At 37.9% G+C, this 27,073-nt stretch overlaps 1 protein-coding gene across 1 annotated transcript; it reads right to left on the bottom strand.

Moving 5' to 3' along the window:
* Positions 1 to 35: 35 nt before the first annotated feature.
* Positions 36 to 23,654, bottom strand: clcnk (chloride channel K). The gene is made up of 20 exons (XM_047388408.1): positions 23,588 to 23,654; positions 23,344 to 23,499; positions 22,655 to 22,786; positions 21,343 to 21,471; positions 20,503 to 20,642; positions 20,337 to 20,414; positions 19,985 to 20,060; positions 18,465 to 18,590; positions 16,368 to 16,452; positions 15,975 to 16,076; positions 15,679 to 15,763; positions 13,965 to 14,120; positions 13,322 to 13,391; positions 12,616 to 12,726; positions 9,159 to 9,375; positions 6,683 to 6,816; positions 6,259 to 6,329; positions 5,815 to 5,895; positions 471 to 557; positions 36 to 286 (listed from the first exon to the last, which is right to left on the bottom strand). Exons 2-20 carry the CDS (start codon positions 23,492 to 23,494, stop codon positions 248 to 250), a joined length of 2,070 nt encoding a protein of 689 aa, XP_047244364.1. The 5' UTR covers positions 23,495 to 23,499; positions 23,588 to 23,654; the 3' UTR covers positions 36 to 247.
* Between the last annotated feature and the right edge of the window lie 3,419 nt (positions 23,655 to 27,073).

The raw sequence follows: 27,073 nt of genomic DNA, 5'->3' as shown, positions 1-27,073 counted from the left end.
ATCTCCTCTCTGGACCCAACACTGCTAATTACAAATAAAGGCAAAGACAAAAGGCTTTAATGAATATTTAACCTCTGAGCCACCAATTAATTACAGTTTTGTTCATTTGCACACATCTTTTCACTTGGGGAATGAAGAAATTACATCATTATCGGGCGCGGGCTTTGTTGCATGCAAATCAGAGACAGATGCATTAATGTCAGCTTGAATATTGTGACAGGAAGTGCTGATCACATGTTGATGATACTCAGATCTCCTTAGCCAAGCCATCCAATATTTGCTTCATCTGAAAAGAGAGAGAAAAACAAACTCAGCTGAAAATAAAAGCCAATTTGATCCTGAAAAGTTGTAAACCATTAACCACCTACATGCACCCTGTTTATAAATGTGTCAGTGGTCATGCATAAGGACTTACTCCTATTTGTGCGGAACAGTAAAATTCCACACATAATATTTTTAACAGTTAGTACCTCTGACCATGTGATTTGTCCCACTAGCTTTCCTTTATCGGCCACAAATAAGGTTTGAGCTCGAGTCATGGTCAGTATACTGTAGACCTGAGGGGAGAAAGAAAGCCATCTGACAATACAGATTTTAACAAAAAGATGTCTGGGTACAAAAAGAAATTACTTTACTGACACAGAGAAATTTGTTGGCACTCCTGGTAAGAACCTGTAAAAACCTTTCAGATTAAGCTTTTATTGCAATAGCATAATTTTACACTGAAAAATCCAGCCCTTAATTAGATGTTAAGATATAAATGTTTTAAATCTATGGTGGTTTAATTAATGCTATCCAAAGAATTCCTTTAAAATAAATGCAATTAAAGCATTTTTATTTAAACTTTACTTTCTACAGTTTCTTGGAAACATATAGAGTTTGCTAAGCTATTTGGACTTTAACTGAAACTGTGACTGGGACTGAGTTTTTCAGGAGGAAACACTCCAGGTGAGTCTCTGACATAAATCAAAGGTAGAGGATGGTAGAGGATCTATGATGCTGTGGGCCTCCAAAGGCACTGGAAACCTTGTTAATGTGTGTGGCATCATCAACTATTTTAAATGCCAGGAGATTTTTGTGAATAGCATGATGAAGAGTTGACTCCACCAAAAAAAAACTTAAAATAGGTAGGTCAATGGATCTTCTAATAAGATGGCAAAGCAAAACATATGATCAAATTAAATGAGAAAGGCTTCACCGGAGACTAAATCAACCTTCTTCCATGGCCATCTCAGTCCCTAGCCCTAAACCTTACAGACAACCTGTAACTCAGTGCTGTCCGATTGGCAATAGGGGCTCAACAAAGGAATGACTCCAGAGGTGCTGGTGACTGTTGAGGACCATTTTCCTTCACTGGACAGAAACTTGTGCAACTAAATTCCCAGTGTGAAATTATTCTTCTGCAAAAATAGATATATTTGTTTTAAAGAGTTTTACACAACTTTTCTAGAGGTGCCAATAAATCTGGTTGGCATGTTCAGTTCCGCAATAACCACTTTTATTTTTTTTCTATGTTTTTGTTTCAGTTCGGAGTTGTAATAATTATTATTTAATAGTGTTTCTGCTGTCGGAGAGTAAGTGTAAAAAATAACATGACAATATTGTTTTTTTCTCATGGATTTCAGACTAAAGTGAGGTTGTTGTCATCCAACCTTTGAATATGAGGTTACTTTGTTTTGTCTCATGCTGTTGCTCCTCAGAGTCTGGAAGGAAATGTCTGTCTCCCATGCTAAAAGCTGCATGATACTGAGTCCTAACCGTAGCAATTTGCTGTTTAGTGCTGTGTTGTGCAAAGATGTTGTTTGTTCTGAAACCAGCAGCATGCCAGAAAATGTAACACTGCAGACTCTGGCAAACATTTTCAAAAGGCTCACTTTAAGTGCCACACTCACAGTGTTTCATGTAACTCTAAACCAACAGCACTTTAAAAACAGAACAGCTGCCTGTTGTAACCTGTATGGTAACATGAAGAAGGAAACATACTTATAGCTGACACCAGGTATTTACATAAAACCGCATAAACAGAAAAATGTCCTTTTTTTTTTCAATGCCTGACATTAAGGGACAAAGACCCTAATTTTTAAAGACATATTCTGTAGTCTGATGAAAATAAAATGAATGTGTTTCGGCCATAATGAACTTTGCTACAGTTGGAGAAAAATGAGGGAAACGTGCAAGCCTGTAAACACCTTACAAACGTTAAAGAACGGGAGGGCAGCATCGTGTTGTGGGGATATTTAGAGGCAGGAGGGTCGATGCACTTGACGAAATAGATGGGATCATGAAGAAAGAACATAATGTGGATATAATGAAGCAACATCTCTAGACATTGGGCAGGACGTTATTGCTTAGGCACAAATGGATTTTCCAAATGGATAATGAGCCTGAGCACTATTAAATTATTTACAAAGTGGCTTAAGGACAACAAAGTCAGTGTTTTGGAGAGGCCATCACAAAGTCCTGATCTCAGTCCCAGAGAAAATGTATGGGCTGAGCTGAAAAGATGTGTGAGATCAAGGCAACCTACAAACCTGCCTCCGTTGCAGCAGCTCTGTCAGGAGGAATGGGCCAAATCTCCAGCAAATTATTGTGAGAAGCTTGAGGAAGGATACATGAAATGTTTGACCCAAGTCATAAAGCTTAAAGGAAATTCTGCCAATTACTAACAAAACATATGTTTAGTTCTGAATTTAAAGAAAGTTGTAATAATTCTCTAATTCTCACTCACTATTCTGGTACTTAGCAAACAGAAACTATTTTGGTAATCCAAGTCAGCCTGATCTCAGAGATTGAGAAATGATGATATGTTGATAACGGTAATGATTTTTTAAACAGGCTTTTTAAACACCTGGTTTTAGCTTTAAATTATCTAAAGATCTAAATATAGGGTTTAAAAAAAGCAGATCTATATCTTTGGTTGGGGTAAATGCAAAATAACCACATTCACATTCTGTTTATTTCATTTTAATAGAGTATCATAATTTTTCACATAAATGCTGTGAAATGACAAAACAGGTGACAAAAACATGAGCATATGGTCTAATCTCTGCTATGTAGAAAGCTGTGAGGAAAAAGGGAGGCGCAACTTAGACCTATGCTTTCTCTATATTCTATAGTTCTATGGCAATTTTCTAGCACGTAATCCTCATAAATCGCAGGCTGTAGCTGTTTCTATAATCACTCATTTTCCTTTAAACACTCTCCTACATATATAGAGATTTTCCTTTCATTGGGCTGTCTAAATGTAAAGTAAATATTTATGTACTCTATTCAATGAACTCAAAGTACCTCACAATTTCAAACAATCTGCAGATCTATTATATAATGCATTGTGCAAGAGATAAACACTGAAGCCACATTCAAGCAACATTGAATCTAGAAATACAAACAGATTTTGTTTCTCGGCACGATTAATGTAGGCAATACTTGAAATCATAAGACAAATAAGAAAAGCCATTTAAAACACATCCTGACATGTGTGATGAATTGTGAAAACTGGAAAAGAATTCAGGTGTTGCACGAAGGCACGGTGGGTAGCACTACTGTCTTACAGCAAAAAGGTCCTGGGTTCAAACCCCGTTTTGGGGTCTTAAATATGGGGTAAGAACGCTGTCAAAAACAATGTGTATGTAAAGACGGAAATGTGTGCATATTAGTCAATAGTTGTGCATAAGTAAAATCCAAAAAAGGTATTGTATATTTTCTTTGTAAGAATACAAAATGAAATGTTACAGCTTCAAGAAATTACAAACACAAAGTTCAAGTTTACAGTTGTGGTTTATTCTTTATGAATACAATATGCTATAACAGTTTGTGAATACGATTTCTTTTCTATGAGAATACGAATTTACATCAGCGACTTGGTGTCACGTGATCTCAGGCTGGTTAGTGGAGCACAGAGTTAGTCGATTCGCTTTGCGCATGCGCTGTCACTCTCCTCACTGCCAGTAAATGTAGTGCCGGAATGGGAGATAATTCAGACTAAAAGGAATATTAGGAACAGAGGGGAGAAATCAAGAGTATTATAAATAAATAATTGTTCTTATTTCTATGAAATACAAAACTAAAACATAAAATATAGTGTTTGTTGCGAACCGCCAGCAGAAGAAGCAGCAGCACTAGCGCCAAGATGACGGATCAAGAGCATATATTAACAACATTAACACATATAAAAACTTTTTAACAATACCTGGCTTTGTACCATAGTTTCTTGGTCCATCATCTACTGCCACCTACTGTACATCATTGTATAACTCCACCCACTATATTCTATGTTTTAGTTTTGTATTTCATAGAAATAAGAACAATGCTTTATTTATAATACTCTTGATTCCCCCCTATCTCCCGTCTGTTCCTAATATTCCTTTTAGACTGAACTATCTCCCATTCCGGCACTACGTTTACTGGCGGTGAGGAGTGTGACAGCGCAATGGGCAACGCAAATTTACTAACTGTGCTCCACTAACCAGGTTGAGATCACGTGACACCAAGTTGCTGATGTAAATTCGTATTCTCATAGAAAAGAAATCGTATTCACAAACTGTTATAGCATATTGTATTCATAAAGAATAAACCACAACTGTAAACTTGAACTTTGTGTTTGTAATTTCTTGAAGCTGTAACATTTTATTTTGTATTCTTGTAGAGAAAATATACAATACCTCTTTTAGATTTTACTTATGCACAACTATTGACTAATATGCACACATTTCCGTCTTTACATACACATTGTTTTTGACTGCGTTCTTACCCCATAATTAAAACACTGAGTTCCTCACTATGCATGTGTGGGTATGCAGGTTTCCTCAAACAGACAAGGTAAGACAGCTTATTAACACAGGAGCCTTTGAAAGTCTGTTGAATTTAGCAAATTGGGAAAATGGATATTTTAGGAAAAGCTGAGACATGAGCAAAACCTCAGTTCAAACAGACGAATAGATAAAACGTTTTTGGGATGTAAAAAAGGATATACAAATAGAATTATTGGTAGGTTGATTTTTGTTTAACTTATCTTGCCTTGTTGCTTCCAACTTCATTACAACCTAATTACCATAAATAATTTTGTTTTGATGGGTGGAGGTTGAGGAAGTGAAACCATCCGTTTTGAGGCCGACGTTGAAGAAAAAACAGTAAATATCGCCAATGCTGAAAGTCCAAAAGTCATGTGAATTACTATTAGATGTTATAGATTGTCGCATCTGTGAAGGAGCCTTTCTGAGAAGGAAATTAATGACTTAATGGCCGAGGGGACATTATATTAGGAGCATGTATGAGAGATTACTGCTTCTCATTTCACAAAACATTTACAAAACTATGTAATCTAAAACAAAATGTTGCTTCTCAGATGTGTCTATCAAAGGTAATAATTTAAAGAGAAAGAAAGTGAAACAAGAAACACATCTCTGCAGACCCCACACATCTTGGACACAAACTGTTTAGACTTTTAACTTTAGGTTGGCGCTACAGAGACTGTTTGCAAAAACAAGGTGCCACAGAGACAGTTTCTGTCCCCAGGCTTTCAAACTTAACTGTCAGTGTCCTGATCAATACCATGCACATTTGACTAATTCAACCAATCTTCTTCTTTTTTGAAAATACTCTATATATACATATTTACAAGAATAAACATGTATCTCCCTCCAATTTTATATACCGGTATTTATATTTAATATGTTTTTACATTGAGAGCAAAGTGGAACAGAAGTCAAATTCTTTGTTTTTGTTCACAACTTGGCCAATAAAGCTGATATTGATTCCTATCTCTTTCTCAGATCTAATCCTGAGGTGAATTTATTGTGTGTTGAATATTCTTACCTCCTCTACTGTGTTGTGAGGTGATACCAGAATTAGGTTTGGATGTATGCTGCAGACCTCATCCAGCCGTCCCTCCGTATGCTGCACAAAAGTAATAAGCATTCATTTCATGAAGTAGGATTCAGCCTTAGCTGTTGTTACTACTATTTAAAAGTCTCTATTTATATTTTCTAAAATTAATCCTTGCTCAAAGCTGTAGTGCAAGTTGTTTGATATGCAGCATTTATCTGTGAGTACATATTGCCTTTAGATAGAGGTGAGCTGTCATAATATTTGCTTTTACATCAAGCTCTCAGCAGACTTGTCTGTACATTGTGCTCCCATTTTATTTATTTTTCAATCAGAGGGATTTTAAAGACAAGAACTACTTTCTAAACAGCTCCTTTTCAAACGGTGATCCTCTAAGCTTTGCAAAAGTCCCTGCCTATGTATGCGGCCGTTTACCTGAGTCTGACAGCGATGTAGGAATAGCAGCAGCTCCGATCGCAGAACAAAGCCAAGAAAAACCTGTGACTCTGACAAAAACAAAGCAGAAAGAAGGTTGGTATAAGTAAGGCAATCAGGTTTTGGCGGCTTAAAGGTTCCAGACATAAAAAAATTGCCCATCTGATTGGTGTTGAAATGCTGAAAGGTCTATTTTCACAAAATTTTTACTTTGTGAGCTCTTTCACGTCATTGAACTGTTAGTGCCTCTCCAGGTTTTTGCTCTTCTTTTAAAATCTCTCAGAATAACAGTGAGATTCACTTTCTCAAGTATTTTATTGATTTTCTGTTTGTAATCCACATCTTCTTATGTCTTTGCTTTTTCAGAGTGGTCTGAGTCGGTATAGTGAGATCCAGGTATGTATATTTACAGTTCTTTGCGTACCATGTGAGTCCACCACAGGGATTTGTGCTTCACTGCTGCTGTTGACAGCAGACTGGACCTCTGCCGGACCAGCTGCTTTCTGAAGCTGCACTGATTTCTTTCTCAAAACCTGCCCGAGTGGTGTGGAGGGAATTCTGCAAGAGAGAAAAATATGTAAAACGTCCAACAAAACCAGCTAGGGTTAAATAATTTTACAAAGAAAATGTAGGCTGTCATTCACTCCGTTTGCTGGAGAACTGGATAATCAGACAAGAAAACAGTTTCTTTTGAATTTTGTTTCAGTATTCAAATTTTGACATGATTCAACTGGAACAGCATTACATGTTACAAGTAATTTTCCACTTCAATCTCTATGTTTTTCTTTGTATATTTTAGGTTGGAAGCTTAGAGACAATGCAGAGCCTTTCAGATGGAGAATTAAACCAAGGAAACTAAATGCAGATGATGCTCCTAGTTGTTGAAAAGTTATATTTTTGTGCTATAAAGCATGCAGACCAGCATGTGGCCTTTTTAAAATTGCACAACACCATCAGGACCAGAGCAAGGCTGTTTATGGGCCAAAACAAAATTTGGTTTGGGAGCCTTCCAACTAACACTGATCCTCTCAGTTCAACTAATATTCCCTATAAATGGCCATGTTCAAGTGTTTTTGTAATAATATAGTAGTATATCCCCAGTTGTTTAGTTTAGGTTATATTATTGTGCACAGCTCTGTACACAATAAAAGTCTGACTGAGGGATTGACATACCCCTCTGCATCCATGACCCTGAACCACTTTAACCTCAAGGACAACCAAGCCGCCCTACAGATACAATTTTAAATATAGCTGAACCAGAAATAAGCAGTTTTCACCACAGCCTCTTAAGAGACAATGTTTTGCTGGTTTATAAATGCTCTACTCAGAGTTAGAGAACTAGGAAAAAAATGAAAAGAATAAAGTGATGTCTCACCAGAATACAAATGCAGTTTTTTTTACCCTTGTTGCCCCTGAGAGAGAAATTATCCTAACAAGCAGTTGTTTTTCTTTTGCTCGTGATCTGACCTGTTGTATTTCTGGGCTTATTATTGTTGCTGTCAACGTGGTCCCAAAACTTTGAGCTGCATCTGGACGGCTGGTGAGTCTTGGTCGACCCAAGTTGGCAGGTGTAGATGACAAAATTTACTTCACAATGTTTTCAAAGCTGAGCAAACAGTAGAGAAGACTGGGAGGTATGAATTAGGCCTTACACTGACTTATGTTAATTATGGGGATCTTTGGGGCCCCCTGTTGGTTGTGGGGCCCTAAGCAGCAGATGTTCGGTTAAAACCTTGGTGTGGCTCTTACAAGGAAGTCTGGAAATTGCTTGCAGATGAGAATACAATGAAGCTCCAAGTGGACTGAAGCAAACTACAAAGGTTAATCTGTTCAAACCACCACAAAATGTATCTCTGGCGATTTTAGATCAAAACAAACTAATCCAGTTCAGATACAATTACATTCAATCAGTTCATTTAGGCCACAACATTGGTCTAAATGAATTGGTTATAATACCAACTGTGAAGGGCTGCACGGTGGCACAGTTGGTAGCACTGTTGCCTTGCAGCAAGAAGGTCCTGGGTTCAATTCCCAGCCAGGGGTCTTTCTGCATGGAGTTTGCATGTTCTCCCCGTGCATGTGTGGGTTCTCACTGGGTACTCTGGCTTCCTCCCACAGTCCAAAGACAGGCCTGTTAGGTTAATTGGTCACTCTAAATTTCCCTTAGGTGTATGAATGAGTGTGTGCTTGGTTGTTTGTATGTTGCCCTGTGATGGACTGGCAACCTGTCCAGGGTGTACCCTGCCTCTCACCCATAAACTGCTGGAGATAGGCACCAGCTCCCCTGCAACCCACTATGGAATAAGCGGTAGAAAATGACTGACTGACCAACTGTGAGGGATATAGAGATAGCATCTTTTATTTCTGTTTGCACAAAAGTTTGCTTTTCACAAATTCATTGTTCAGTCTTGGTTTCTGTAGTGGTGCAAATTTAATGGAACTGGCTTTAATGTTTCTTCATTTTTGGAGTCTTTTATCTGTATAAATTAGGCCCAGTTAAATCTTAGAATTGGTTATTTAACATAACGACTCCTTTAGAGCTTGAATTTTGTTTAGAAAACAATAACAGTACTCATACAAAGCAAGATTGTTGCAAAAATAATTTAGTTTATAATAATTTTTCGAATGGTCTTTGTAAAAATGATATTTTTTTGTAGATTAAATAGCTATTTGTTGATTAATTGCTGTGAGACATGTTAGGGCTTAGGAAATTTGTGGACATTTTGTTTAATAATAATGTCCAAGTAATGGGATTTTTTATTAAAATTTGCTTTATCTTCAGTTAACAGAATTTATCGACCTTTTGAAAAGTTTTTCTTCACTTTTGTGTATTTGAACCTGTGTGATTTTAATGAGTATTTTTTATGGCATTGAAACATTTGCACCGTGTTTCTCCTTACTGAGGAAATGCCTTCTTCAGCGAGGGCAGATGTGGGAGCTTCTTGCTGATAGAGAGAGCATCATAGAAGGACGGACGGTCCCTAGAGCGTGCCAGGGCGTTGGCCACCAGAGTGGACAGGAGGACGGGTAAAGCGTGGCTGAACTGACCTGTTAACTCTGCAGCCAGGAGAGCCGGGGACAGTGTGTGGGTTACAGCACCAGAAAAGGCAGCTGCACCTATAAGGCAGAAACAGTGGTTGGAAATCAAATTTACTGCTTATCAAACTTTTGAAAGCAACCTATGCACATGTATTGCAAATCTCTTTTGTTCAACTGTTGGCTCTATAAAACAGAAACTAAATAAGATAAATACAGGTCCTTCTCAAAATATTAGCATATTGTGATAAAGTTCATTATTTTTCATAATGTCATGATGAAAATTTAACATTCATATATTTTAGATTCATTGCACACTAACTGAAATATTTCAGGTCTTTTATTGTCTTAATACGGATGATTTTGGCATACAGCTCATGAAAACCCAAAATTCCTATCTCACAAAATTAGCATATTTCATCCGACCAATTAAAGAAAAGTGTTTTTAATACAAAAAACGTCAACCTTCAAATAATCATGTACAGTTATGCACTTAATACTTGGTCGGGAATCCTTTTGCAGAAATGACTGCTTCAATGCGGCGTGGCATGGAGGCAATCAGCCTGTGGCAATGCTGAGGTCTTATGGAGGCCCAGGATGCTTCGATAGCGGCCTTTAGCTCATCCAGAGTGTTGGGTCTTGAGTCTCTCAACGTTCTCTTCACAATATCCCACAGATTCTCTATGGGGTTCAGGTCAGGAGAGTTGGCAGGCCAATTGAGCACAGTGATACCATGGTCAGTAAACCATTTACCAGTGGTTTTGGCACTGTGAGCAGGTGCCAGGTCGTGCTGAAAAATGAAATCTTCATCTCCATAAAGCTTTTCAGCAGATGGAAGCATGAACTGCTCCAAAATCTCCTGATAGCTAGCTGCATTGACCCTGCCCTTGATAAAACACAGTGGACCAACACCAGCAGCTGACACGGCACCCCAGACCATCACTGACTGTGGGTACTTGGCACTGGACTTCCGGCATTTTGGCATTTCCTTCTCTCCAGTCTTCCTCCAGACTCTGGCACCTTGATTTCCGAATGACATGCAGAATTTGCTTTCATTCAAAAAATGTACTTTGGACCACTGAGCAACAGTCCAGTGCTGCTTCTCTGTAGCCCAGGTCTGGGGAATGCGGCACCTGTAGCCCATTTCCTGCACACGTCTGTGCACGGTGGCTCTGGATGTTTCTACTCCAGACTCAGTCCACTGCTTCCGCAGGTCCCCCAAGGTCTAGAATCGGCCCTTCTCCACAATCTTCCTCAGGGTCCGGTCACCTCTTCTCGTTGTGCAGCGTTTTCTGCCACACTTTTTCCTTCCCACAGACTTCCCACTGAGGTGCCTTGATACAGCACTCTGGGAACAGCCTATTCGTTCAGAAATTTATTTCTGTGTCTTACCCTCTTGCTTGAGTGTGTCAATAGTGGCCTTCTAGACAGCAGTCAGGTCGGCAGTCTTACCCATGATTGGGGTTTTTAGTGATGAACCAGGCTGGGAGTTTTAAAGGCCTCAGGAATCTTTTGCAGGTGTTTAGAGTTAACTCGTTGATTCAGATGATTAGGTTCATAGCTCGTTTAGAGACCCTTTTAATGATATGCTAATTTTGTGAGATAGGAATTTTGGGTTTTCATGAGCTGTATGCCAAAATCATCCGTAATAAGACAATAAAAGACCTGAAATATTTCAGTTAGTGTGCAATGAATCTAAAATATATGAATGTTAAATTTTCATCATGACATCATGGAAAATAATGAACTTTATCACAATATGCTAATATTTTGAGGAGGACCTGTATATCTATAGGATAAATAAATCTATTCAGATCTAAAAGTATAATTTACAAATCTGCTTGAAGCAGATAAATTAGATATTGTATAACATCACCAATATCTTTTTTTTTGTTTTTATTGGTAGCATACTTAAAAAACTCTCATTAAGATTTGGTACCATTGGACAATGGTACAGGAGATCAAGCACTGTAATGATATGTATCTTTGTATGAAATTTAAACACAAGGAAGAAATGCAATAGCATGATGGGGTTAATATGCTCACTGAGGCCCATAGATTTTTATCTGTAACTCTTGAGGTTCATTATTGCTAACTGTAAGCTTTGAGTTTAGAGTCAACTTCCTGGTACTGTATTGCTGAAAAGATTAGCAATGTTTAATATCACTTGTCAATAAACCTTCTCAGTGTGGAATGGTGAACTTCACATTGCTAGGAATTGATCTAAAATCCTATCCAGGTACAAACGTATTTGCTTTTTTTTTTTGGTCCCTTGGCTATCTTTGGCAAATTGACAAACAAAATTTTTTTTAGGTGCCCTCACCTGCTGGATAATAGTTGACCAAATGAATTTGAATCACAGCACCTGGTTTTTACTTACCCACTTAATGGGTGTTTTGGATTTTTTCAGGTGAGATTCTGGGAGTTTATTATATAATCTTCTTACCTGTTGAAGAAAGATGTCACCTTCATGTCACTGTGAACTTGTTGAAAAGTAAATCAACCCTGAGAGCGATAGAAGCTAACAAGACGTACTAGTCTGTTCTGAGTTTAAAAATTTAAAACAACATTAAAATATTATCATCAGTGGAGTATAGCTCGATTTCCACAGACATTAACAGTGTAACATTTAGCAAGAGACGGTTGTTAAACTCGATGCTGCTTTGTTTAGTTGAACAAAACAGAAAGGTTTAAGTCTGCCAGTTGTTTCAGTCCACCAGATCAGCTGTGATTCGTCGGGCCACTTCAACTCTACCAAGTACGGAGTAAACCTTTGGATGAGAGTTCTGCAGCAGCATTGAATATTGTATGTTACTGTGCTTTCCAGGTCTCTGAGATCTTCTGTTGTAGTTATTCTGCCAGACTCACAATTGGCTGATCCTCCAGATCAGGTGATGGGACGGATTGCTACAGTCTACAATCTGACTATTTTGTTAGCTTCCACCTCCCCGAGAATTTATTTACTTTCCAACAAACGCACAGTGATATGACATCTTACTTCCACAGGTAAGGGAACCATTATTGATAACTTCACTGAATCTAACAATAGAAAAATAAGAAATAAAAGTCTTTATACCCCATGCAACATTTTAAGCCCACTTTCTCTGCTTTTATACTTAATTATTCTTAGTCACAATGTAAATCTACATAATATGAGCTATAACAACATTTAATTTCCCTTTGGGATTAATAAAGTATTTTTGAATTGAATTGAATTGAATGTAATGTGGTGCTACATCATTTATCTTAGTTATTCATCTGAGCTTGCTCATGTTATTGTCTTATATCAGGAAGAAAGTAACATAGATTAAATTCTTCTACCTGCAAGTGCATAGCCTCCAGGGTTTACCGATGTCCACTGTTGTCCTAAAATCCTTCCACCAGAGGACATATAGGCAACTCCTTCACCGAGCAAACGGCCTATGGCTGCCCCTGAGGAAGTACCAAAAGAAACATCCTGAGATTTTACATTTCAAATAGAATATCTGCTAAGTTTGCTCAATGCATTTAACAGTTACTGGGATCAAGTTATGCCTAGGTTTTTAAAAGATTGTTTCAAAACTATCTTTAAACCAAGGCTACAGTTGTGTTACAATGTTACAGCATTGTCCCTCCCACACCTGTTGCTGACCACTTTCAGTCAGCTATCTGAAAGAAGGCTACTACAGTTCTCCCTCACGTACAAGAACGACAATGTCTGGTTCCAAAAAGCAGTGAGATTTTAAATTGTTAGACCTGCAGTGTAACCCATAAAGAAAATAGTAGCAAAATGGTCTAACATTATGTGCCATGAGCTCTTGAAAACTACAACTAATTTAGCAGCAGTTTATGCAATACTTTTGAATTTTATGGGTCTAAATCACATTTTCATGTAAACAAAGTGATACTGGTAACGTGGAGTTTTCATACTGTGAGAATCTAATATTGGTCTTAGTCTGGTTTGAACTGCCAAATTTAAATTTAAACATAACCAATTTTATTGGCATTCGGTCAGAACTTCTTGTTTAATCTGTGTCCTGTCACTCACCATAGATAAACACGGGCATGAAGTATCCGGCTGGCAGAGGCAGTGTGCAGGCTAGGACCAACATCCACATCTCAGAATCAACAACAGAGGAACAGACAGTGAAATCCTTTCAGCTCTGCTGACACCTGCACTGATGATGAGTCACTGGCAACTTGTGTGCAGGGAAGTGTTTGTGCGGATCAGATTTGCACTCATAAATACTGAATCAGTCTAATTTCCATTTTCCATTTAGATGCAGTATTAAGAAGAACACCATAGTAAATAAATCCTGAACAAATTGCACTCAAGTGCGTGTTGAATTCATGATGATTGACTAGGGTGTCTGAAATTGCTCAAGAAAAACATTTCTACCTTCAAAACATTTCTTTCTTTGCATAATTTATCTCTTCTTTAAGCACAAATGCAATGCCATCCCTTTGCAATGTACTGAGATTTCTACATGAAAAGAGTCAGTAAAATTATTCTTTGCATCTGCAACATTGGTATGTTAACATTATGTGTTAGAAAACATTTCAGCTTGAAAGGTTAAACTGGTATTTGTTTGCTTTTTCTATTGTGAAAATGATAATGCCTTTATGCCTTTGAGGAATTAGAAGGTTGACAGAAATGCAGATTCATTAATTGACCTTTAAAATATTTGTACCTTCATGAGCAGAAAGAAAGCCAATGACAGGAAAATGGGGGTGCCTGACGAGCTCCACTCCAGTGATTCCAGTTCCAGTTGTACAGAGGCATTATGGGACGGAGAGCTCCATTGTCTGCTATCCAGGAGGGAAGTGAGGAGCTGCTTTGAGGTGTACTGACACACAGATAAGTGACATTTAGATTACAGTCTGGCCACAATTAAAAGCTGGTATGAAACAAATTAACAAACAAGCCCTTAAGAGGGTGCTATTTTGTATCAAGACACTTTGGCCCCTAAACCAAAACTTCACACCATCCTGTTCAAACATTTATACATTATACATCCACCCATTATTGATACATGGTTTTCAAAATGTTTTACAAATGTTAGAAATGTGGCATGTACATGTATTCAGTCCTCTTTACTCTGATCCCCCTAAATAAAATCCTGGACAACCAATTGTCATCAGAAGTCACCTTTTTGGTAAATAGGATCCACTTGTGTGCAATTTAATTTCAGTGTAAATCCAGCTGTTCTGTGAAGGACTCAGAGGACCAAGGAACACAGACACAGGTGAGACACAGGTGACAGATGTTTTGGTGGGAGAAACTTGTGGAGAAGTTTGAAGCAGAGTGAGATATCCCAAGCTCACGGAGCACTGTTTAACCCTTAATCTGAAAATAGAAAGAGGATGGCAAAACTACAAACAAACCAAAATATAACTGTGTATTTAAACTGACTGGCTGGGCAAAGAGAGTATTAATCAGAGAAACAGCAAACAGTCCCAAGGTGACTCTGTGGGAACTGCAGAAATCCACAGCTCAGTTAAGAGAATCTGTGGACAGGACAAATATTAAATGTACAACCACAAACCTGGCCTAATGGAAGAGCAGTATCACACTATAACATTTTCAGTTGTTGCAGTTTGTAAAAATTCATGGCGGACATAGCAAACATGTGGAAGAAGGTGCTTTGATCTGATGAGACATTTAATATTTTAGCCTATATTCAAAACTATTTGTGTGGAAGAAAATTAGCACAGGACGTCACCCTGACCAAATACTGTAAATGGTGTGAGCAGTTTCATGATGAAGGATTATTTTCTTTTCAGATACAAGCTGGAAGCTGATCAGAGTTGATTGGAAGATGAATGGAGTTTAATATAGGGCACAAAATTAGAGGCAGCAAAACACTTGAGACTAGGATGAGGGTTAACCTTCTGGTAGGACAACAACTCTAAACATACAGTGAGAACTACAAAGGAATGATTTTGGTCAAAGCACATTAATTTGTAACAGAATCAAAGTCCAAATCTAAATCCAATTGAGAATCTAAAGCAAGACTTGAAGATTAATGTTCACAGAAGCTCTTCATCCAGTAAGGCTAAGATAGAAAAAACGTAAGCACTAGAAGAGGCATACCCTAAAAGAATTTAATAGCAGCAAAAGGTCATTTAACAAAATGCTGATTTATAATCCTGAATAGATATATACTCCACACTTTTCAAATTTATATTTGTAAAACAAACTGAAAACTATTTATCCTTCTCTAAGTACAGAATAATCAAAGAATATCTCTAGTTTAAACAATTCCTATCCCTTAAAATGCACCAACATCACAAAGCAGCTCAACTGAAGGAAAATTAAGTTTTAATAACACAGAAAAACATTGCAAACAATGTATTCAGCTTATTGATTGTGTGACTGGGCTTTTAAATGCTTTTGATACTCACCTTGGAGGCCATGTATTGACCGGCAGAGAAGGGAAACGTCAGCGATGCCAGAAAGAAAACAACGAGACCAGAGTACAGACCCTTCCTGCAGAGAGGTTTTTACATAACACAGGCATCATTTAGGTCTTCCTTTTTCAAGTGTGAATATAAATGAATCATTTAGATGCTCTGGGTGTTTGAGAACACAAGTTGGTAAATGAAAAATAGATCAATATCATTATAGATACTTTAAAAGGCCCTTAAGGTAACTCATTACCGCCCCACAGTCTGATAGTCACATTGTAAAGAAGTCTCACTCTGTTGTCAGCATCTTAAGGAAGACCCGGTTTGTTTTGGTGAACTTTAGGATCCAGCGGTGACAGAAGAGGTAGCAGCAGCACAGAGCTCCACACAGCAGCCTGTTCTCAGATAGCAACATATTCCAGAATGAGAAACAGGGGACTCATTTTCCTTGAGGCAGCAGCAAACGATCGGAAGTTATTAGACTTGTTGTTGCGGGAGGCCAGGAAATTATATTAATAAGAGAAATAAAAACTAGGAATACTAATTAGAACTGAAAGAAAACACAGAAGATCTTATTTTCACTTTGACTTATATTAATATTAAAACCAAATGTCAGTTTTTATTAGTCAGCCAAAGACAAATAGAGGACCTGTTTAACTTAGCAGAAGCCATCAAAATCAACTAACCCCAACAAAGCAAACAGCAGGATCTCCAGTGGGTAGAAAGGTAAAGCGGTGGGGAAATTGGTTTTGAACAATGCCTGAAGAGTCTCTGTGGACACAAAGCAAATTGGAATAATCCCTTCTGTTTCTAACAGCCAGTAAAAGATCTAATATTCACTCACATTATTGCAATGATACTTTAATGACATCTACAGTTAGCCCAAGTGTCTTGCATAGTTTTTCCCAAGTTAATATTCCAAGTCATTGGCACTGCAGGGAATTTCGATTACTTACAACACTGCTGACATGTGAACATGTTAAAGCATTGCATTTACCTTTAAGGACCTTGATCTTTAAAATAAAAGATATTTCTGAGCTCCATTTATGATTTTTGAAGCCAGGTTCTGTTGAGAGGTTGTAAGTAGATAGTGTCTTAAATACTGCAGGTAGGTATACAACCTAGTTTAGCAGCTGTACCTGAATGCAACATGCACAGCTATAAGTGCATTTTATACGATGTACAGAGCTTGGACTGATTGGATGCTACAGGTACCAGGATTTGGTCATTAGCTGATTTCTCTCCAGAACCAGTGATGTTTACATTCAGCTGGATGTTGTTTCACGTTAAGTTCAGAGCGAGCGGTTAAAAAATGTGTTGCTCACATGAAGTTTTGGTTGGGTTTCATTTTCTCTGGTCTATATGCCGTGCTTGCCATTTGACCATGAATTTGGTGTTAGGTTTTGAGCAGGGGAAACTAGAGGTGCACAATATACTCAATTTTCAGCAAAATATACTCTTGGTAACACAGTAGGGATGAGTTTTTTTATTTTATTTCATTGCAACAGGAAAAGTGCTGCAAGTTTCCATGCTGTTTCTGACTATCTACAGCAAGCGCACGTTGTTGCTGTGAAGGATTATTGAACATAGTAGTGTGATTGGTGTGAGCGTTGTATATAACCAACTGACGATCTAATAACAATAGATATAAGAAACTATCTTGTAGAATGGATACATTATGTGGTGAGCCTTAAGCTTAACACGTCTAGTGTACCTTGATGAGGAGAGTAAAAAAGGAGTAGTGCATTTATGCACTGCTGTCCTTTTCACTTCTTCATTGCCTCAGGGAACTGATTGGTTGTGGAATGGTGCTTTATAGGTCTTGATCTTTCACATTTCCTGGTTAGAGATTACCATGACCACCAACGCAGGTAAGAACTGGACAAAAAACTAACTGAAACCTGAAGTTACCTCAGTATACCACTAATCCTTCTTGCAGTACGACCCCTGTTCGTTAATTTTTCCTGTGGTCCCCCTGTAGCATTTCCTTTCCATTCTCCCTCAGTTCCCCCAGGTTATTTTACTTCCCAGCCGCCAAGCATCAGTGAATTCAACGTAACCATCCAGTGTCAGTAATCACCACCTTCTGTATTTATACTGCTGCTTTGCATTAATACTTTTTTGCACACATGTAGTTCTCCACATGTCTCACCAGTTTGCTTCCTGTGGTTTTCCCTTACTGTTTCCAGCTGAATATAAGTTCATTCTTCTCATTGAATACCACTTCACAAGGATTCTACCAGCCTTCTGCCTGGACTTGAATCCTCTTCAGTAGCATAATGTAATCACTGAAAGTGCACTGTCTTTTATCTCCCTTTCTCGTACAAATGGCTATCAGCTTTTTTCTAAATTGCTTCCTGACACAAACATGACAGCAGTTAAAGGGTTCAGAAAATAGCATTTGAAGAAACTGCTCTGAAGTTTTTGAGATTGAAGTCACTTTATTTCAATAGAGATTGACTTTGGCCTTAGCCCCCCTCGGATTAGATGTTAGCTTAAACCTCCAGGAACAACTAAACTGGATGAATACTAAACAAAGACCCAGAGACTCATCTACTGCAAGTAAGATATTAACTACTAATAACCTTAAATAACTAACCTCAGTTCAAATATTCAGATCTATCCCCTGAAGCTTGTATTTTTTTCAGATAGAACTGTAATCCATGGCCTACTGAATGCTGATAAATCATTAAGGGAAGGAAACTATTATAAAAATTTGGTCATCAACATGCTTGACTTTCTGAATTATAATCATCTTGGTTCCAGATTGATACACCATTTACCTCCATCTCCGCTCCACACATAGAGCAGGTGGAAGGTCAGAGCCCCACAAGCAGCTGAGAAGAAACAGGGGCAGTAATGCCTCAGGGCAAAGTGAGAGCTCATCACCTCCACGCTGAACAGCACACCTACACCACAAAAGGACAAAGTAATAACAAACATGCAAGCTTATAGTGTCTTCAGGTACTTGATATAACCTGTCTCCTGTGTTAGATATCATTGCCTGTTGTGTTCCAGGTATTACTAGACAATCTTGTTTTCATGTTAATTGTGACATTTCAGGGTTGGTCTCACACTATGAATTCAAAGAACAATGGGTCTGCAGGACAAAAGAGTGAACAAATAAACAAGGTTTAGGGAAAAGCTGAAAGAGCAGATTTAGAAATATACCATGTTTTGCTTTTAGAGTATTATAAAATATTAATGTGTTTCCCTTATTTTCAATGAAGATATTTTTATACTGAAAGTCAGAATTTGCTATTGTATATTAAAATGATCACCAAGAGTTCTCTAAGCTTTCTGGTGGTCTTTCAAAGTTTTTCTTTGGCTTTTGTTGGATCATTGTTTTTGATATGTGCAACATGGTTCTCTGCCCAGGGCACCATCAAGGGATGGGAGGAGCAAGCATACACATGCAAAAATGTTTTTTTACTCCTTACTTCTATGTGTCAATGGAAATTGGGAGCCCCACTGTGTTGAAAATATGGCTGTACATGGCTGAAGGTGATTGCAAAACTTGAAATCTGATTTACAGATTCCCATTAAGTACAAAATTTAAGGGCTGTTCCCCCCCCCTCCCCCCTCCCCTTTTGTTTTTAAAGTATCTGTACAACATTTAATAATCTCTCGTCCAAAAATGATAAATACTTTAATCAGTGATATCTGAGCCTGACTGACCTAGTTTAAACATATTTCCTTATTTTCAATTAAACACATTGTGAGCTTTTTTGAAAGTTTTTTTGTATGTTAAACAAACACAAAACATTCCCATTGTGTTCTGGAATTGGGACCACCTTAGATGGACACAGGCATTAAAACTGTGATATACAGTACAGAGTAGTTAAACCTGGGCTGATTCACTCTGCAGTAATCACAGATGATGTAAAAAAAAAAGTATTTATTTGTAAAAATAACCAAACGTTCGATGTTTCAGTTAGATACTGCATGCGTGTCACTTTGTTTTGAACTCTAAATCTTTCAAAATGACTCCGTAGATGGGCACCTTCTGTATCAACACATAAAAGACAATTTGGCAAATAATTGATTTTAAAACAAAGCTTTAAGCATTGTTTGAAATATGTCACAAAGTCACAGAGTGTAACTATTTCTTGATGAAGAAACTATGAAAAATACCAAAGATAGACAAATCTGTCTGATTGGAAATGAAAGTAGGGGTGGTAAAACCTTGTGCATAGTACTATGAAAGGGAAATCTGATGTAGAAATGCATAGATCATTCAACTAGAATGAGATTAATTAACACATGCATTGAATACATTCTTTCCTTTATCAGTTTTTCTCACCGCTGACGGGAGCTCCAAAGCAGCTCGCTACTCCAACTGCCGCAGATACAACCAGCATTTCTGTTCCTGCCTCCTCCTAAAGAACATATAACACTTGTTCTTGCAAACCGTACTCATTCAGACCTCTACATTTACATATAACTAACTGCAGTGCATTTTTAGTTTTTTGCCCTAGCAAAATCTACAACTCTTAATGCTAAAAGTTTTAGAAAACAAACTCATTGGTGGGAAATCCAAAATGATTCCCCAAATGTCAGTGTGTAGCCAAACCATATGGCTATACAATATGTACGTAGACCTAATTAGAATGAAACAATGGGATTTAAACATCCGTACATATAATTGGTTTTACCTTCTTTTTGCCTTGTATAAGACTGGAAAGCTTGTCTAGATAGGCTCCTACCATGGTGGAAAGATGCACAAATGGACCCTGAATTTAAGAGGCAAACACTTGAAGCATTTATTAGCTGAATGGATACAATTCTATATGGAAACAGTTGCTCCAAGTCTTTACTTACAACTTTGCCGAGGAAAACAGTGCTGCCGGAAGCCAGTGTGCAGGTAAGACCCAGAAACTTGGTGAACATATTAGTGACAGACAAGTAATGAGGCACTTCAATGCCGACCAGCATGGTTCTCACCTCTGGCATCCCAGAGCCTGAGCAAAATAATGGAGCATGACCCAGACGGAAAATCAGAAAAGTACCTCTAAGGAAAAACACATGATTCATCCTAGAATAATTAAACAGGGATTCTGAGAAAGGCAAGGATCTCTGTGGGATTTCAAGGATAATGAGAGAAGCTGAAAATTAAACTTGTTGAGTTTTTAGCTTTTAAAGGCTTTGATAGCTATTTGCCTCTCTGTGAAGGCTGATGTTGTAAACAAGCTTCTCCATTTTTTATTTAATTGTTTTCCACTGGGAGTGAGGGGGTGTATGATAATATGCAAAAATAATAAAAATAAAAAGAAGAAATTGTACCTCATACTGCCAAGCTATAAATATAAGAACATTCACTGACATTTCAGCACTATCAAAACAATTTTTACTGGGATCACATGAAGTTTTAAAAGATTTTGATAAAATTATGGTGAATCTCCTCTCACCTCTATCTGATATCATCTTGACATTTATTTAAGCCTGGAGATAGAGATTTCTAAAAAAAACCGAGGGACGGAAAAATACACTAACTTTTCTGCTGTTGATAATTTTCAACACAACACTGATGGCGACTGTATTGATATTTCATCAATCATGGCTTTCCAATACATGGAGAAAAAAAACTCTAAATGCAGTTTTATAAGAGATATTAGCAATGTATTGTTCAGGATGAGGCATTATAATTGCGTCTGGACAAACCTGTGGAGAAGGGACAGATGTTATGTGAGAAGGTTGATGCAAAAGCACCGAGGCATGCTGGGTATAGTGTCCAGCAGAGGAACTGCAGCAGAATGTGGCCTTCCAGCTTTACATAAAGCCACTGATGAGCTGTAGATTCAATGAGAGAGCATTTAATCCTCTACACTGTTTTCTAAAAGTCTTCATACCCATTGAACATTTTCACATTTTGTCCAGTTACAACCACAAACATCAATGTGTTTTATTGGGTTTTTATGTAATAGAGTAACACAGTGTAAAACGTAATTGTTAAATGGAAAACAAGTTTTACATTGTTCAATTGTTTTAGCCCCTTTTACTCTGATACCCCTAAATAAAATCCAGTGCAACTGATTTCCTTTAGAAGTGACTATATAGAGTTCTGAAAAGTCCTCAGAGGTTATTTACAACATTATTATAAATATCTGATATGATCTTTGTGTTTTGCAACCCACTTTGGCTTTGTATTTTGGTTAGATTTCAAGCTTTAAACATCTCATAGAGGACCGAAAATGGTAAGAGTAGGACATGACAAACCTACAAGACATAGCTGTCCACCTAAACTGACAGGCAGGGTAAGGATAGAATTGATGAGAAAAGATGCCAAGAGGCCCATGAAAACTTTGGAAGAGCTACAGAGATCCACAGCTCAGGTGGAAGAATCTGTTAACAGGGCAACTATAAGTGGTGCCCCCCAGAAACCAGAACTTTATGGAAGAATGGCAAGGAGAAAGTTATTGCTGAAATTAATTTATAAAATACTGTTTTAAATATATGTTAAACAACCTCCCCTGGTCAGATGAGACAAAAATTATTATTTTTGCCCACTATGTAAAATGCTATGTGTGGATGATAAATAACACTGCATTTCATCCTGAATAGATCAGTACCACAGCGAAACATGGTGGAGGTAGCATCACGCTGTCTGAAAGCTTTTCATCAGCAGGGACAAGGAAAGCTGGTAAGAGTTGATCGGAAGATGGATAGAGATAAACATAGAACAATCCTGGAAGAAAACCTGCTGGAGGTGGGAGGAGGCTTGCCTTCCAGCAGGACAATAACCTTAAGCATACAGTCAGTGCTACAATAAAATAATTTTTTTAGTTGTGAAAAAGATTAAAAACCATGCATTCTTCTTTTTGCATTTCACAATAAGGCACTACTTTGTGTTGTTCTGTCACATAAAATTCTAGTTAAATACCTTTAAATTTGCATTTGTATGGAGAAAATGTGTTAAAAGGGTTCAAATATCTTGGCTAGAAGTCGCAAAAAATGCATGTGTATGTCTGCTTACCTCGCAGCAGCTTTGCTACACTGAGGTCCAAAAGGAAGCTTAGGAGAGCAGTCAAAATGCCTAAAGTGGCAAAGCAATACCACTGAATCCCACAAACACTTCCCAAACGTTCTCTCAGCTTTAACAGCAGCTCTTCAAAGACAAAACGTTGTGTGACATGTGTCAAAATGTGTTAAAATGCCTTCAATGTCAGCACAAAGATTTTATTTGTAGTTAGACATTCTCTATAGCTTCCGGATTTGCATTACAAAGCTGTTGCAGCAAGACATTTAGGTAGAGGACGACTCAAGTGCAAACACACAAGAATTACTGATAAGACTTTTCCACTTAGAAAATGTAAAAAGATAACTGTGAGAGACAAATTATCATTTTAATTGCAGAAGTAGAGGAAGTGAGATTTATGCAAAGATGAATGCTTGTTAACATGGAAAACATGCATGGTAAGATTCTTAAACTTTGTTATATTTCTGCATCACATACTCATTTCAGAAAACTTAATTTGTCCCTCTTCACCTTATATCTAGATGCAGAATGTACATATTGACATATCAGTAGATATGATTTATGATCATTAAAAGCTTTATGCACATTGACTGAGTTGTCCTTGTACTTGTCAATAAATATTGCAAATAGTTTTCTAGATTATTATTCTTTAAACCAATTATGTTCTTATTTTTCACATTGCTAACCTTTGACAATTGCACGGGGTCGCCTGTATGGTTTCCATGAATCCAGTAGAAGTGGGATCATATTTTGGGATGCTTCTGAGTTATTTTCTCGTTTTTGGATGTTGTCTTCTTCATCTGTTTCTATCCCATGTGACTTTTTAAAGCTCTTCATTTTGCCTTAAAATATAGTCGAATGGAACAATCAAAATCTAAAAAATCTTCTAAATGAGATCAAAATATGAGCTTATAAGGCAGGTAGACTTACCTTCTGCTTGTAGGTGCTCAGTTACATCTGTAAAGTTATAAACAGGACTGTGTGTGGTGTAGATAGGTTTATACCTGGGTTGTAGCTGACCTTTGTTAAGGTATTTGCATAAATGTGATGGAGCTGTCACGGTTGAAAGCGTAGCAAATATTAACTCTTTGGAGGCACATTTGAAGGTGACCTTCACGTGTCCGGACTATAAAAACCCAGGAACACTGTCAACTTGTTCAATCTTTCACCAAAATGCAAACAGGAGCTTGGGAGCCACAGGGTGAGTAGAAACGTGTATTGATATCTGAACAAGTAACTTACATGGAGAAAACAGGACGATGAGACTGGCATGGACCGGGTAGGCAAACAGTAGAGTCCCGTAGTGAACAATAAAACCAGAGAGTTTAAAATACAGAGGGAGGGTGGAGAAATGACCAATGAACCAGAAGTGCTAATCAGATTAAATGTGGAGCAACCGAGGCAGGAAGAATGCAGAGCAACTGAAGGAGGGCGGCTAATTAACACAGACAAGCAGTGTTGGGTATTATTTAGTCAACTCAGAGGTAAGAACGATACAGTCAGAGTTACTTGCAGCAAGGGTAGCCCACTTTGCAGTGGGCAAACTACAAAGTTTTTGACACCCTATCTCTTTATTTATATGCACAGTTCAACAGACAGTTCAGACAGGGTGTGTGTGTGTGAGACAGAAAGGAGGCTGGTTCACACAGAGATAACAATGATCTCACACACACAGGGAGGAAGGCATAGTGCAGGTGCCTTGCAACACAAAGTTTTTACATGAGTGATAACAAGTTTTTGCACCCATCCAACAGTCCCTCCTTTTATCACAAGTAAAAACATTTAATATAAAAACGAGTAAGAAAAATACTTTGTATGAGCGAAAACCCACGGACGGTAAACAGATTATATTTTGTGGGAAATACTCATACGGCCCCGCCGCCCTCGGCGACCATTAAAAGTTAAATGTTGATTAATACTTGAAATCATAAAAATAAAAGAATAATACTTGAAATCATAAAAATAAAAGAATAATACTTGAAATCATAAAAATAAAAGAATAATACTTGAAATCATAAAAATAAAAGAATAATACTTGAAATCATAAAAATAAAAGAATAATACTTGAAATCATAAAAATAAAAGAATAATACTTGAAATCATAAAAATAAAAGAATAATACTTGAAATCATAAAAATAAAAGAATAATACTTAATGAAAACAGTTAAACATAATAAAGGAATTTAAAAATCTGCCCTGTTTATGTCATCATTGTACTTTTTCTCATTTCACTTAAGCAGCAACTTCTTTCGATTTTCTGCTGTAAGGTCATTTTATGAAATACAATGTATTCAGGCTTTTGATGTGATTTATTTACAACATGTCATCATAATCGTCCCCTTCATTTTCGTGCATTTCCACCTGGTTCAGTGTTGCATATGCCACCGTGACTGAGTTACTATTCTTTGTACCATGCATTTGCAACATGGGATAATACATATTGACAGGAGACACAGAAGGCCCATGCATGCTATTACTGCAACTAAGAGAACCTTAAACAGATTTATCAATCCCCCTGTGAGCATCCAATCTAACCAAGAAGAGGTAGGATCTGGGTGGTCATGTGCCATGACATTTTGCAGATTCTGTAGGTTGTTTAATGCTCCCGTTATGTTTGCAAAGTGTATATTATCTGGGATATATGTGCAACAGGTGTTATTCAATAGAACACAAATGCCCCCCGTTGATGCTGTTAGAATATCCAAAGCCATGCGGTTCTGAATTATCATGGCTCGCATAGCGCTCATTTCTGTGTTTTGACCCTCTTCTACTATTATGGAGTTATTTAGTAACAATCCAAATCGATAACTTAAAGTTTCCACGCGCAGCATTAATTTGCCCACACCTAACCAGGGTAAGAGAGATAATAATGTTTTATCATCTTTAGACCAAAGTTTAATTTCATCTGGGACATTTGTTCCCCAAATGGGGTCATGTGGTTTAACATCTATTTCCCTTTTTGATCTCCTATGTGGTATAACTATAGTCTGCTTACTAAGTACCACAGTGTTATCTGATGTGAAAACTGGGGCACATACACCATACCAACTGGGTGGAAGTACATTATAAGCGTTATTATCACATAACCATGCCACCCCTTCTATCCAGTATGTGCCGTTTCCGGGATTATTCCTGTAAGTGTAGAAGTAGTTACATTTCGTAGTATTCCCTACAAAATGAGTATGATTCCCTGTAATATTTTTGTCTTATGCAGTGTCGATGGTTTCCGGGGTCTGTTACATATGCTTTGAAAGGTTCTGATTTCCCTGTAATGTTGAGAGGTTGCCATTGTTTTCTGTCGCAAGTGCAGTTTTCTGGGTCACAGCTGTAATTTAATCTCTGGTTACTGAAAGATTGGTCTGGCATAAGAAATAACTTTTTATTTGTGTTTCCTATCAGGCCCATTGATATGGCGCAACTTGTCTCGGTGAGGTTCATAGCTTTGACATATATGGTGGGGCCTTGGAAATGCACGAGCATTATAGAACACACATAACAATCAGTTTTATTTTGAGTTTTAGCTGTGTCATACACATAACGGTACCAGTAGTTTTGCAGAAATGGGTGTGTGTCATGTCCTTCCGTCAGTGGTCTGAGATGGGTCCCGTCTGATGTCCATCTCTTCTGGTTCGGTATCACCTCCTGTGGATCCTGCTTTAGATAGAGAAAGAGTCCTGCTACCAGAATTAAGCTCAGGCTTATCAGTCCTGTCCACATGTTACAGAGAGCCATTTTATAATTGGGCGCAGATCAGCTGTTTTCTTCACCGGTTTGAGACGCTGGGCCATAGGGGTCCTCCAACTCCTTTGAACCCGGACTTCCTCTGCTACCCCGTCGGTTGATCTGGCTCCTGTAACGGCAAAACTGGCTTACAGTGGCTTTTATGGATCCAGGAAGGCCTCTCTGCTATTTTCAGAGCTGTGGGCGTTGTCAGGAGTACTTGAAACGGCCCTTTCCACCGAGGAGTGCTCCAATCCTTCCTGTGGAGTGTCTTAATCAGGACCAGGTCTCCAGGCCTCAGGTTGTTCTGTGGGATAGGAGCAGAGATTATCGGCAGACCACTGGACATTTGTTCTTCTTTTGTCTGCAACATTTTATTCATCAACTCAGCTAATGAAGTTTCCTGTTGTGCTTTCTCTATTTCATTCATGTCAGAGGGCAGAGAAAACGGTCTGCCATGTACTATTTCTTTGAAAATACAAATTCACATCAGCAACTTGGTGCCACATGATCTCAGGCTCAGAACACAGTGGGTGGAGTTATACAATGATGTACAGTAGGTGGCAAATGGAGTAAGACCAGTTTGATTTGGAGTTATTCTCATCCATAATTTAACCAGGGATAGGCATCCGGGCCATGGCCTCCCTGTTTCTTCCATTGTTTTCCTTAATCTTTAACTGAAACCCTAATGCATTA

Source organism: Girardinichthys multiradiatus, chromosome 1 (genome assembly GCF_021462225.1).
Source record: "Girardinichthys multiradiatus isolate DD_20200921_A chromosome 1, DD_fGirMul_XY1, whole genome shotgun sequence".
NCBI classification, from domain to species: Eukaryota; Metazoa; Chordata; class Actinopteri; order Cyprinodontiformes; family Goodeidae; genus Girardinichthys; species Girardinichthys multiradiatus.
The sequence above is the reverse complement of the archived record's forward strand: the minus strand, read 5'-3'. Positions and strand labels throughout refer to the sequence as shown.